General features: G+C 35.8%; 1 protein-coding gene across 1 annotated transcript in view; it reads left to right on the top strand.

Moving 5' to 3' along the window:
• Positions 1–8,449: 8,449 nt before the first annotated feature.
• LOC102002778 (solute carrier organic anion transporter family member 6A1) overlaps positions 8,450–13,650 on the top strand; it is a 100,724-nt gene continuing 95,523 nt past the window's right edge. Inside the window, exons 1-2 of the mRNA XM_005361398.1 lie at positions 8,450–8,774; positions 10,426–10,686. Coding sequence (XP_005361455.1) covers positions 8,450–8,774; positions 10,426–10,686 — 586 coding nt within the window. The remainder of the gene's footprint in view (positions 8,775–10,425; positions 10,687–13,650) is intronic.

Below are 13,650 nucleotides of genomic sequence, written 5' to 3' on the forward strand. Positions count from 1 at the left end.
CCCATTTCCCTCCCCCTCCCCCGATTAAGTCCCTCTCCTTCATCAGCTTGAAGAGCCATCAGGGTTCCCTGACTTGTGATAAGCTTTTTTTCTTTTTTAATATATATATTAATACATATAATTGATATATATGTGCATTAAAATTTAAATGTAAAAAAACACTAAACATCCAGAATAAAGAAAGAATATTAAGAGCTGCAAATTAAGGTCAAGTAACATATAAAGGCAAACCTATCAGAATTACACCTGACTTTTCAATGAAAACAATGAAAGCCAGGAGGTCCTGGTCAAGCATTATGCAGATATTAAGAGGCCATGGATGGTTTTCCCAGCTACTGTACCCAGAAAAACTTCCCATCACCATAGACAGACAAACAAGATATTCCATGATAGAGCTAGGTTTAACCAATTCCTAGCCATAAACCCATCCCTTCACAAAGTACTAGAAGGAAAATTCCAACCCAAGGAAGTTAGCTACATCCACAAAACACAGACAAAAGATGATCTCACAACAGCAAATACCAAAGAAGGAGAAAACACATATAATAACATCACCAACAATGAAACCTAAAATAACAGGAACTAGAAATCATTGGTTATTAATATTCCTTATAAATGGACTCAACTCACCTATAAAAAAAACACAGGCTAACAGATTGGATACGAAAACAGAATCCATTTTTCTGCTGCATACAAGAAACAAACCTCAACCTCAAAGACAGACATCATCACAGAGTAAAGGCCTGAGAAAAAAATTTCCAATCAAATGGACCTAAGAAACAACCTGGTATAGCTATCTTAATATCTAAGAAAACAGACTTCAAACTGAAATCAATCCAAAGAGACAAAGAAAGACATTTCATATTTCTCAAAAAAAAAAATCCAGACTAATCTTGCTCATGAACATTGCTGCAAAAATATTCAACAAAATACTGGCAAAACTAATTCAAGAGCACATCAGAAACATCAATAATCTATGGCCCAAATACAAGGGCTTCCTCATATGTAAAAGAAACACTACTAAAGCTTAAATCACACATTAAACCACACATACTAGTAGTGGGATACATCAACACCCCACTCTCACAACTAGACAGGTGTGCCCGACAAAAACTTAGCAGTGAAATAAGTGAACTAACAGTTGTTATGACTCAAATGGACTTAAAGACATCTATAGAAGATTCCATCCAAACATAAAAGACTATACTTTCTTTTCAGCACCTCATAGAACCTTCTCAAAAATTGACCACATAACTAGGTAACAAAGCAAACCTCAGCAGATACAAAAAAATGGAATTTGTATCTTATTGAATTACCATGTCTTAAAATTAAAATTCAGTAGCAATATTAATTTCAGAAAGCCCACAAAAATTTGTAAATTAAACAATGCTCATCATTGGGTTAAGGAAGAAATAAAGGAAGAAATTAAAGACTTCCTAAAATTCAATGAAAATGACCACATAACATACCCAAATTTGTGGGACACAATGAAAGCAGTGTTAAGAGAAAAATTCATAATACTAAATGCCTACATAAAGAAGTTTGGAAAATCCCACACTAGTGAGTTAACAGAACATCTGAAAATGCTCGAACAAAGAGAAACAAACTCACCAAGGAGGACTAGATGGCAGAAAATAATCAAATTGACAGCTGAAATCAACAAAATAGAAACCAAGAAAACAATACAAAGAATCAATGGGACAAAGAATTGGTTCTTCAAGAAAATCAACAAAATAGACAAACCTTTATCCAAGATAATCAAAAGGTAGAGAGATAATTTCCAAATTAACAAAAGGATAAACAAAAAGGGGACATAAAATGGAGGAAATCCAGAGAATCCTCAGGTCATATTTCGAAGAAAAAAAAAATCCTGTATTCCAGAAAATTGGAACACTTAAAGGAAATGGACAATTTTCTGGATAAATATCACTTACCAAAATCAAATCAAGACCAAAGCAGCAAATTTAATAGACTCCTAGCTGTGAAATAAATAGAAACAGCCATCAAATGTCTCCCAACAAAGATAAGCCTAGGACCAGATAGTTTCATTGCAAAATTCTACAAGATTTTCAAAGAAGAACTAATACCAATACTCCTCAAATTGTTACACACAATAGAAACAGAAGGAACATTGACAAACTCTTTTTACAAGGCTACAATTACCCTGATACTCAAACCACACAAAGACATTACTAAAGAAAGATTTACAGACTAATCTCGCTCATGAACATTGCTGCAAAAATATTCAACAAAATACTGGCAAAACGAATCCAAGAACACATCAGAAACATCAATCATTCATCATGACCAAGTAGAGTTCATCCCAGAGATGTAGAAATGGATTAATATATGAAAATATGTGAATGTAATCTGTTATATAAACAAGCTGAAATAAAACACATGATTATCTCATTAGTTGTAGAAAAACAACTTTGGCAAAATACAACATCCCTTCATGATAACGGTCTTGGAAAGAGCAGAGATACAAGGAACATACCTAAACATAATAAAGGCAATATACAGCAAGCCAACATCAAACTAAATGGAGAGAAATTCAAAGAGATTCCACTGAAATAAAAAAAAAAAAACAAGACAAGGATGTCCACTCCAAAGTAGCTGGACAAGTGGGAACTCCCACCAGCAATGGAGGAATATTCTTGTTTCACATCCTCTCCAGCATGAGCTGCCACTTTTGACTTTTATCCTAGCTATTTTGATAGATGTAAGATGGGATCTCACAGTTGTTTTAATTCACAATTCCCTGATGACTATGGAAGTTGAACATTTCTTTAAGTGCTTCTTAGCCATTTGAGAATTTTCTATTTTGATCCACTATTAATTGGATTATTTGGTTTGTTAATGTCTAGTTTCTTGAGTTCTTCACTTATTTTTAGTATCAGCCCTCTGTCAGCTATGAGACTGGTGAAGATCTTTTCCCATTTTGTAGGCTGCTGTTTTGTCCTTTTGACAGTATTTTTGGCCTTATAAAAGCTTTTCAGTTTCATGAGATCCCGTTTATTAAATGTCAATCTCAGTGCTTACATAATTGGTGTTTTATTTAGGAAGTTGTCTACTATGACAATGTGTTCAAAGCTATTCTCCATTTTCTCTTTGGTGAATCTGTTTTTATGTTGAGGTCTTTGGTCCTCTACCGATTTCAGTTATTTTGTTGTGATTGGGTTGGTTATTCCCCCTCTTTTAGTGTCCTGGTGTGAGACCATTTTTTATTGTGTGCTTTCTTTTCTCCATTGTATAATTTTGGTTTCTTTGCCAAAATCAAGTGTTCATAGGCATGTGGATTTACTTCTTGGATCTTTAAATTCAATTTCATAGATCAGACTGTCTGTTTTAATACTAATATCATGGGTTTTTCATTACTATTACTCTGCAGTATAACTTGAAGTCAGGGATGGTAATACCTCTGGGAATTCTCTTTTGTACAGGATTGTTAATTTGACTACTCTTTTGAGTCATGTTTAAATATCTATACTGGTTTGCTTCTTCCACCCATTTGCTTTTAATATCTTTTTTCAAAATTTTACCATGAGGTGATGACCAATTTTCATGGTAATATGCGTTTCTTGGCTGTAGCAACAAGATGAAACCTGTTTTTGCATTATTTCTGTTAGCCTATGTGTTTTTATTAGGGAACTGAGATCATTGATGTTAGAGTCATCAGTGAGTGAGTAGCCTCTACTGATTTCAGTTATTTTGTTGTGATTGTGTTGGTTATTCCTTCTCTTTTAGTGTCATGGTGTGAGACCATTTTTTATTGCTTTATTTTGTTTGGGTGTAGTTAATCTCTTAAAAGTGAACTTCTCCTGTTAAAGTATGGTTGTTAAATAGATTCTGCTCAAATTTGGTTTTATTGTAGAATGATTTTCTTTCTTCATCTATTTTGATTGATTTTTTTCCCGGTTATAATAGTCTGGCCCAGCAATTGTGGTCTCTGTAGAACAATCATCCATGACCTTCTTTAATGTTAGAGCTTCTATTGATAAGACAAATGTTATTTTAATGGGTTTGCTTCTCTGTGTTACTTTGTCCTTTCCCCTTGCAAAGTTTCATATGCTTTGTTCTGTACATTTAGTGTGCATTTGATCACTATGTTCCATGGAGGATTTCCTTCCCTGTTCTTTATTTTTCATTCTTTTACTTTGACAGGATTATCAACCTTCAGGCTGTGGTTATTTTCTTCTCTGAATTTTCCTGATCTTTATCTGAGTATCTTCTCTTTCCTGTATTCTTATTATTTGCAGATTTGGTCTTTTCATGGTGTCCCACATTTTCCAGAAATTGTGTGCCTGGACTTCTGTGGATTTAATATTTTCTTCCTCCTTCCCTTCAGCTCCTTTGGTTTTGTCCCATGTCTTGCATTTTATTGGTGAACCTTACCACTGAGATTTTTGTTTGAATTCCTAAATTTTAATTTTCAGTTTTTTCTTATATTAGGTTTTGTTTAGTGGTCCTATTTATTTATTAAATTCTACTCTCATTATGATTTTTGTTATTTTAACCTATCTTTGTGTTTTCACAGACTTTATCAAGCAATTTATTCATATACTCTTCAAGAACCTTGAACATCTTTACTCTTTTGAGTTCCTTGTCTTGTGCTTTATATTTATATTATATTTCTCAGGGCCCAAAATATGGTTTTTGGATTTTGATGGAGTTATATTATTAATATTTGTGCTTTGGGGCTAGTGTCTATGCATTTCAAATTAGTATAATTGAGTTGAATGTGGGGTTTTACATTTAATCTTATCTTTGTAGGTTGGATGTTCTTTTCCTCATCTTCTGTTGCCTTCTCTTTATCTTAGGAAGGTATGGTTGTAGTAGGTTTCCCTGTTGAGAGTGCTTTTTCAGGTCAGTTGAAGGCATAGTGAAATAGGTGGGAAAGGAAGAATGGATAGGTGAGCATCAGGAAAATGCCAAGGGGATCCAGTCTACTGTGTGAGGTGAGGTGTCCAGGAAGTTGGAGGAGTGGTGGGAGGAAGGCTTCCTGAAAGTAAATTACAGTAAGACAAAAAGTTATCCGGAGAGACAGGGATGAAATGGCTATGAAATAGGAATGCTGCACCGTACCAAGAACTGGAGTTTGGTAAATGGAGTTGAGGTAATAGAATGGGTTCCTGCAAAGAACTTCTTGCAGCACTGTGTGTGGGGAAAGAACCATCAAAATGGAGAACAGAAAGAACAGTGGGTGTCAGCAGCCTAATTCCCAGCCTGATGTCACCTCTAAGGATCCCAGACTAAAAGTCTGTCTAGGTACATGGGTTGACAAAAAAAAATGAGGATGGGCTATAACAGGGGCTAGAAGGTATGGCTAAGAGGGACAACAGAGAGAAGAAATTTGCATCTTGACATTTATATAAGTAAGTGGTTTTTTTTTTGTATTTGTGCTTGTTTAATTTTAATTTACCGAAATCATTGTGTGTATGGTTCTGGAACTTTTATTAGTTTATTAAAACTTGTGTTCCTTGTGTGTTCAAATGGGTTTTCTACCTTTGGTTTCACGGAAGTACCTAAACTTGTATGTATAAGGTAAGTTAACACAAATTTTCACTCAGTGAATATGAAAAATGGTGAAGACTGAGTGAATTATTTATACCTGGATAGTTGCTGCACTTCTTTAGATATTCTACATGTTAATGGGTGCTCAAGAAGAGTTTAATTTGGATTTTGTTTCTATACTAATCATTGTCAGTGAAACATGAACATCAAATTCTTCCAATGGGGAATAAACTTCCTTATGCCTCTGGTAAAACCTGGAGCATTAGACAATCTTTATAGTGTTACTGTGCTAGCTACCTTTTTTTCAAGTCCTGTCTGTGTACCACACATTTGGTATGTTCCTCTGATGCTATTACTTGTCTGTGTTGTTCACATGACACATTTTCCCCAGTCATGGAATTTGGACTTGATTCCCCTTGTTAGTCTGCATTTCAGAAAGACCTGAGTGTCCAGACCTGAAGGCTAGATCTTGTATTGTTTTGATGAATTTCTTGGAATAAAATCAAGCTTCTTTCTCTCTACTTTTGGTATTTTTTTTAAATTTCTATCAGTCTCTGTGGTAGCATCCTACTTTTGAGTAGACAACAGATAGATAACCCAATCTCTCTGTTCCTTTATCCTTATGAGAACATTTGGTTGGGACCAGAGGACTTGAGGATTCCCTTTCTTATTTGAAAAGGCAAAGTGCTTCTGCTGTGCATGTCCAAAGGGACAAGCAATACAACATGAGGGGAAGGGAAATTCAACATTGTTCTTCCTTAGAGTAAGTCTACTACTACCAGATGCCTTCTTAATTGCTACAAATTCTGCTAAATTGGGATGAGCTATCTCTCTTTCCTAAGGTTTGTGAGGTTTTTTCAGAGTATACACTTGCCTCCACTTGCCTTTGAAGAGGTCCAAATTTTTTTTTCTGATGGTTCTTTCCATCTCTGTGTCTTTTCAAAATGGTATGTGTATGTTCTGTACTGCTTCTTAATACCTTCTTATACTTCGGAATGAATTCACCTGATGACTACAAATTTACCTCTCTGCTGGAACCACAAATATTATTTTTACAAGACCTATAGAGCTATTACTTACAGACTGGAATGGAGTTCTCTTTGACTTTCTATAGTCTCATTTGAAACACAATTTCCAGAGCTTTCATTGTTTACAGAGCTATCTTTGTTCTTCTGCCTTTAAGCTATGCAAGTCTGGTATCAGAGAACAAAAATAGCAATTCCCACCATCCCACACTTTTTATCCCTAAGAATCTCATTTTATTTATGCTTATTATTTAATATGATGAAGCAGTATGAGAAAACATTTATGGTGAGTATAATGAAATAGTAAACTAGGAATTTACCATTATTCATGTATTGATTATGAGAACAATTTGAGGCTCTTAATGTAAGAAAAAAGTAATATTTTCTGTCAATTAAATACATTTGGGTTTGCTGGCTTAGGTTTCAGTTGGTTGTTTTTTTTTTAGTATACCATGATGACACTTTGGGGGGGCAATATTATTCAAAAGCTTCATGAATTTTGACAAATCTATATCTTAAGAGTAGATAGGTTCAACTGTGCTGGAAAGTCACATTCAGAAATATACATGACTCAGCTCAGGAAGTAAGCAGATCCAAAATTGCATTTTTATATGAAACAAATTTAATGCCATAAATCATGGTCCTTCACTCAAGTAAGTATTTTTACTACCAGATATATAAGCTCTGTTCTGCATTTCCTGACTTCATTTATAGTGGAATACATTACTTGCTTCCTATTCTTGGAGGGGAATGAATTTATCAGAACAACTCTTTTGTCACTGTAAGACCTTTCTTTTAAGGCCCTTGCATTACTCCTTGAATTCTGATTCTTGGTTGTTCTTCCAGCTCTTCCGCCACAGTAGATACAAATATGTCTTCCCATACACCTTGATTTCTATTCTCTATTCATCTATCTATCTATCTATCTATCTATCTATCTATCTATCTATCTATCTATCATCTATCTATTTATCTGTCTTCTTTCTTTCTTTCTTTCTTTCTTTCTTTCTTTCTTCCTTTCTATTCTCTCCCCCCTTTCTCTAATACAATTCTTCAACAAATTTGTAACATATCAATTTGTAAAAACACCACAAAGAAGGAAGCCTGGACATAAAGGATCTTTGTTCCCCTGTCATATGCTTAAGCATTTATTTTCCCTTTTTTTTAAATATATTTATTTCAAAGAGCCTTTGGTCTGGTTTGAGGCCCCAGGTCTCCATGACACGATAAATGCTGCCCCCCCATGACTTCCTGTACATATGGTGCCACCCTGTGTAGTAGAGATCCTGTAGCTTTGGTAGTATGGGTTGGTTCCCTTCATGTGCGCCATCAGATCAAAGATGGGATGGATGTTGTTGCATGTCAAGTCATGACCCTGGGTCTAGGCCTGGGCAGGCCTATATGGTTGGTCCACCAGATGGGAAAGGGGAAAATGACTCTTTGCAAAGGATACTTGCAAGTAGACATGTGTGAAAGGGGTGTACGGTGTGACTTGTTGGATCATACTGCGGCTTCCATGACAAGATTTTTAATTTTTCCTCTTTTTACATTGTTTTCAATTTATTTACTTCCTTTTCCTCTTAAAATTTATTTTATTGGGGGAGGGGAGTACAGGGGCAAAGGGCAGATGTGACGGGATGGGAATTAAAGGGAACAGGATACATGTAAAGGACTTCACTCCTTCTTTTCTTCCCTGTTGTCTTCCTCTTTCCTTTTCTGTGACATAGAGAAGACGGAATACAATGTTGGAGTTCTGGCCACGTCAGTCAACCCTTCGGTGGGTACGTTAGCTTCCTGCACCGGCAGTAACGTTCCCTGCAGTGTTTAGAGTGGCAGCCACAGCGTTAGTCACTGGAGTCTACAGAGTGCACAGGGGCCTGCAGTCTCCTCGGATCTGTGTCAGATAAGCTATGACTGAGGCCCCGAAGAAAGAGCAAGATATCATGGAAGTGGCTCCGGCGCAAGAGGAGGATGGCAAGGACAACAAGGAGATTCAGAATTTCAGTAAACTAATTCCCTATCTGAGAACAGTTCCAAGGTCCGTGGCAAAGTTTAAAAAGCTCGCAGCAGAGAAAAGGCTTGCTTTTTCAAGACCCCTAAAGATATCAGATCCAAAATACATTGCTTCCCTGGAGGGGCCATTCGGCTTCGGCCCTCTAGTTTGTCCTGCTTTTCAACGTTTCAACAATATTGACTTCTTCCTGTTTTTGTACTGTTTGACGGTTATGGTACACGGTAAGTTGGAGCAGAGTTGCTCTGTTGAGAGGTAGATGAGGCCAACATACTGTGAGAAGGAAAGGGTCCATGAATCAGAATCAGTTAACCCAAACCTCTGCTCTTATCCTCCAGTCCTTGGTAACCTGCTTGGTTTGGGACACTCCACAGTGAGTACCAGCTTCTGGTCTCCAGATACAGAGCTGATGGGAAGGTAGTATTGTTGGATCATGTCATTTGATGACCAGCTTGAGTTCTGGGTTCAATTTCTTGGAGATTAAGATTGAAAACAGCATTGCCATTATGAGGTGGTTTCTGCTCACAATTTTGAAACACTCTGACAAAGCGTCTTTTGGTCTGGAATTTGTTTCTTCATCTTAGAATTGTCAGGGAAGAAAAGTAAAGAGTGTTCTTATCCACATTTTGTCTTCTCCTTCCTTGTTCCTCTTCCTCCTTCTTGTATTATTTTAGTTATAAATTTTTCTTCATAAATTTTGTTACTATCAACAGTCTGACTGCTGTTGCCTGTAGTTCCCAACCTCCATCAATCAACTTCAGAACTTACTTTTATTTGCAAATGTTCTGTTCACTTTGAATCTGCATTTCCCCACAACTTTGGACCTTCACACTTCTCTGTTGATAGTGAGAGGCTCCAGCAATATGCATATCAAACATGTAGCCAGAACCTTTTATGGTTTTCTGGCTTGCTGGTGTTTTTTGGCAAAAGGACCAATAAAGGGTGATTAAAGTTTCTGGAGATAAAGTAGGGAATAGACATTCTATCAGGGACATGAATGTTTCGGCAGCCCTTGCTTCTTGGGTCTAGCCTTGACTACTGCTGGGGCAGCAGACCAGCAGGAGATGAGCGGCTTCTCAGAGCTGTAAAACCTTTAGGAAGAGTCTGGACTCCTGGATCCCTGCAAACCAAAGAGTGTTTGAGATAGTTGGACAACAGCAGTTATGGATACTGCAGCAATGAGTTGTGATCCAAGACCTTCACAGATGTAGTCATGAGTTCTAATTTATAACTATTTCTGTTTTCACTCCAAGGAACGTAATACTTTTTCTAGCTAAACCCTGTATCAAATTGTTTTTGTTTCACTTAGTGTGATTTTTTTTCTTCTTTACGTACTGGATGGTGATTTTAAACAAATAATGCTGCCGTGTATTTAATACTCAGGAACATAAAACAATTTACATTTAATGTATACATTTTTAAAAGATTAAAAAAGCTCAGAAATGTTAAGCTTCAAGCACAGAATCCTCTCCAAAGCTATAGAGAAACCCTGCCTCAAAAAAACCAAAAAAAAGAAAAAGAAATCTAAGATGGGTTCTAAATGTCTTTACAGTTTTAATTTAGAAAATATGTAAACATCCCTTATTTATTAATTCTTCATAACTGATACATAATGCATTTAAAAAGAGATGAGATGATTAACTATAATTGATCTTAATAAGCTACTAATAGAGGTGGTTAAAATAGCTTCTAATATTCAAGTAAAAATATTTAATTGAGATAAATGAATCATTTTTTCGATATAGGTTTTACTCATTCATAGTATTATAAAATAAATTTAGTTCAGTGTAACATTTCCTTTGAATGGTTACAGTGATGATATATTTGTATATTAAAATGCATTATATTGCCTTTGTCTTTCTTTTGAATTTCTAGGTGCTTTATTTACCCTGAGTGATATGAGTTTGAAACAGATGGTGAAAAAATTTTCTCTGACAGAGAAAGAAATAACCATAATGGATCTCACTGATTATTATGCATCTTTCCTGGTAGCAATAGTGGCAGCATATTATGGAGGCAAAGGGAACAGATCAAAATGGCTGGCAGCGTCTGCCTTTATATTAGGAATTTCATCAATTGTATTTGCTGTTCCTTTCTACAAGTATGAAATTATAAAACCACTGGAAGAAAGTGAAGGTGAGATTTTTCAAATATACTACCACATACTAAATCAATATTTAAATCATTGGTTCTGTAAGAACTATATACTACACATATGCTTGTAATGTGTATTTTATTTTTATAGAACTGATTACTTTGAATGAGAAGATGACTTATGAAAAGGGAATGAGAAGCCTTTTATTCCTTTGTTCTCTTAACTAAATACTGATGAGAAATGGTGTAATCTTAGGAAACACAATGTCTTGATATGTATGAAATTTCTGACCAATGATCAAGAGCATGTATTATGGTTTCAGAGGACCTAAATGTGGTTCCCAATAGGTAGCTAACAACAACCCATAACTATAGCTCTCGGGCATTTGACACCCTCTTCTGGTCTTAGCTGGCACTGGCTTACTAGAACACATATGATTTAAAATTAAATATAAATAATTAAAAGTTTGTCACTGCTAAAAAGGAGTTTCAGCAGCAAATATGTTTTTCTTCCTTGGGAATCTTGTTCATGTCACCTACATTTTATTTTACTTGGTAGTAGATGCAAAACAACCTTTTTGACCATATACTCATATTTTAGTTTATATAAACATGCACACACACAGAGCTTCTCTATTTTTTGTTTTATCCACCTCTCTTCTCATTGGTATGTTTCCTGATTTTCTTTATGCTCTTCCTTTTTCATACATTCTTTATTAGACAGATAATAGGTCCATCTTTCATTGAGTGTTCTCTGAATGTCTTTGGTATCATCCACACATTTCAATTTCTATTCTGTTTTCTGCTCCATGATTCCATCTGGTATCTACAAAAATAACTGCAGTGTTCATATTCAACCATGTGCCTCAACACCCACATTGTCATCATGCTTCACCACATCTTGAAATATCTGACAGAAAGTTTCTCCACAATTGATGAAAATACTCATACCACATAGTCAACTTTGCTTTCTAGAATTTTCTATAAAGTGACCATCCACACATCTTTCTCAGCAGACTACTGAGCGGGGCTTATGGTGACAGCCATGAGTGTTTTCAGCTTACTCAGAATGAAGGTGAACTTCTTTCACAGAAACTAGAGGATAGTGACACCTGCTTTCTCTGATTATTATAGTTGCTATTTCCCTTCATTTGTAGCTTGTTTTCTGTCTGTCAACTTAGCATGGTAAAATCATTCAGACCTCCTCCAGTGAGTGCCCTCAGCCTTCTTCTCTCATTGCCTTTTATATCCTTCTTGTATACTTTGGGAGTGGGTTATGCACCTGCCCTTCCCTATGTCTGGCTGCTGCTGAGTCCTGAGATGAATCTGCTGTTGCCAAAGGGAAGTGCTCGTTTCTTCACAAATGGATCTATTTGCCTGAAAATTGTCTTAGGCAACACTCTATTCTAACCTTTAAAAACAATTTAGTTTTTCTCATTAAACCACTAACGTGTCCTGTCTTTGATGGAAAATAATGTTATAGAGGAAAATTGCCTTTATTTCTTTACATTAAATGTTAATTGAGCCCACAGTGACATGTTAGTATTCTTCCCAATTTCCCCCAGTTGAAATGCAGGAAGAGTCCTCTAGTGATCATTCTGTGTGCTCCTGTCTCACCCTCTGCTCCATTCCTGATCCGCTCCTCCTGCCCTCTGCAAGCCACTCTTCTCTGTCAGTTCTTACTAACGCCTCAATACGAGCAAGATCTTTTAGTCCACTTCAAACTTTGAATCCTTTTTCAGTTTCTAAAATTAAAACAAAATGATATCATTTCCTCCTTTAATTTTTTTCTGTCTTCTTACCCCTGCTACATCTTGTCTTCCTAAACACTCCAATATTGTTATTTCTCTCCAATTCTTAAAAAAAATTTTGTACTTAGTCACTTTCAAATATAAGGTCTCTTTTTCTTTGTTATTGTTATACTGTATTTGGGGAAGGAAAAGGGAATCTTTTAATTTTTTTAAAAAAATTTTAAATATTAATTTTGTCTTATCTGCTTGAGTGTTATGCATGTACATACATGGATACATGTGTGTGCCTGGTGCCTGATGAGGCCAGAGAGGCTGTCAAAACTCAAAACTGGAGATACAGTTGTGGATTTACAATTAGTTGTTGCAAACTGAATCCAGGTTCTCTGGAAGGACACTCAAGAGCCCTGAATTGCTGAGCCACCTCCCTAGCTCTACGTTTCACTCACTCTTAAAGAATAAATAGCAGACATGCTACTTATCAATCCTCTTTTTATGATCTGTTAATATCTCCTTGTTTTCATACATGAGTCTGTAAAAGATCTGTACTGATTTCTTGACTTTTTTACCCATTTCTTATGGGGAATTTAACACAACTTTAGCTAAAATGTTGTAACAGAGTTATTTCTGTCTGCTCATTAATGTAACTCATGATATTTACTAAAATTAAACTTTCCACACTGTGAAATCATAACTTTAGTCAGTATTTGTAATATTAAACAAACTCCATATCTTGATAGTTTCTCTCCTGAGAATTTCTATGTTCTTTTGTTCTACTTATGTTATTTACAATCTTTAATTTTCCTTAATACAGAATTATTTTTTATTGTCAAGAGTCAAAAGTTATATTCAATTATTGGTCAATTGGAAACAGAAATATGATTCTTAGGAGTAGGTAGACTGGTAAGCTCAACTTTCTAGAACAAAGCAGAGGTAAATGGATTCAGGAGACGTTTTATGACTACAAAGATCATGAAGGAATTGCTTGACTCAATTTTCCATGAAGTCAAAATGGAGTTTGAATGCTACATGTTTTTCTTTAGTGTTGGAAGTAGGGGGCCACTTGTTGGTTCCATGATGTAGGAGGATCTTCTGTCTATCAGTTGCTTTCATTGGTTAATTAATAAAGAAAACTTCTTGGCCTGATAGGTCAGAACATAGGTAGGTGGGGAAGACAGAACAAAATGCTGGGAGGAAGGGAAGTGAGTCAGACGCCATAACTCTCCTCTCCAAGATGGATGCAGGTTAGAATCTTGCA

Source organism: Microtus ochrogaster, linkage group LG4 (assembly GCF_000317375.1).
Source record: "Microtus ochrogaster isolate Prairie Vole_2 linkage group LG4, MicOch1.0, whole genome shotgun sequence".
In the NCBI taxonomy this organism is placed as follows: Eukaryota; Metazoa; Chordata; class Mammalia; order Rodentia; family Cricetidae; genus Microtus; species Microtus ochrogaster.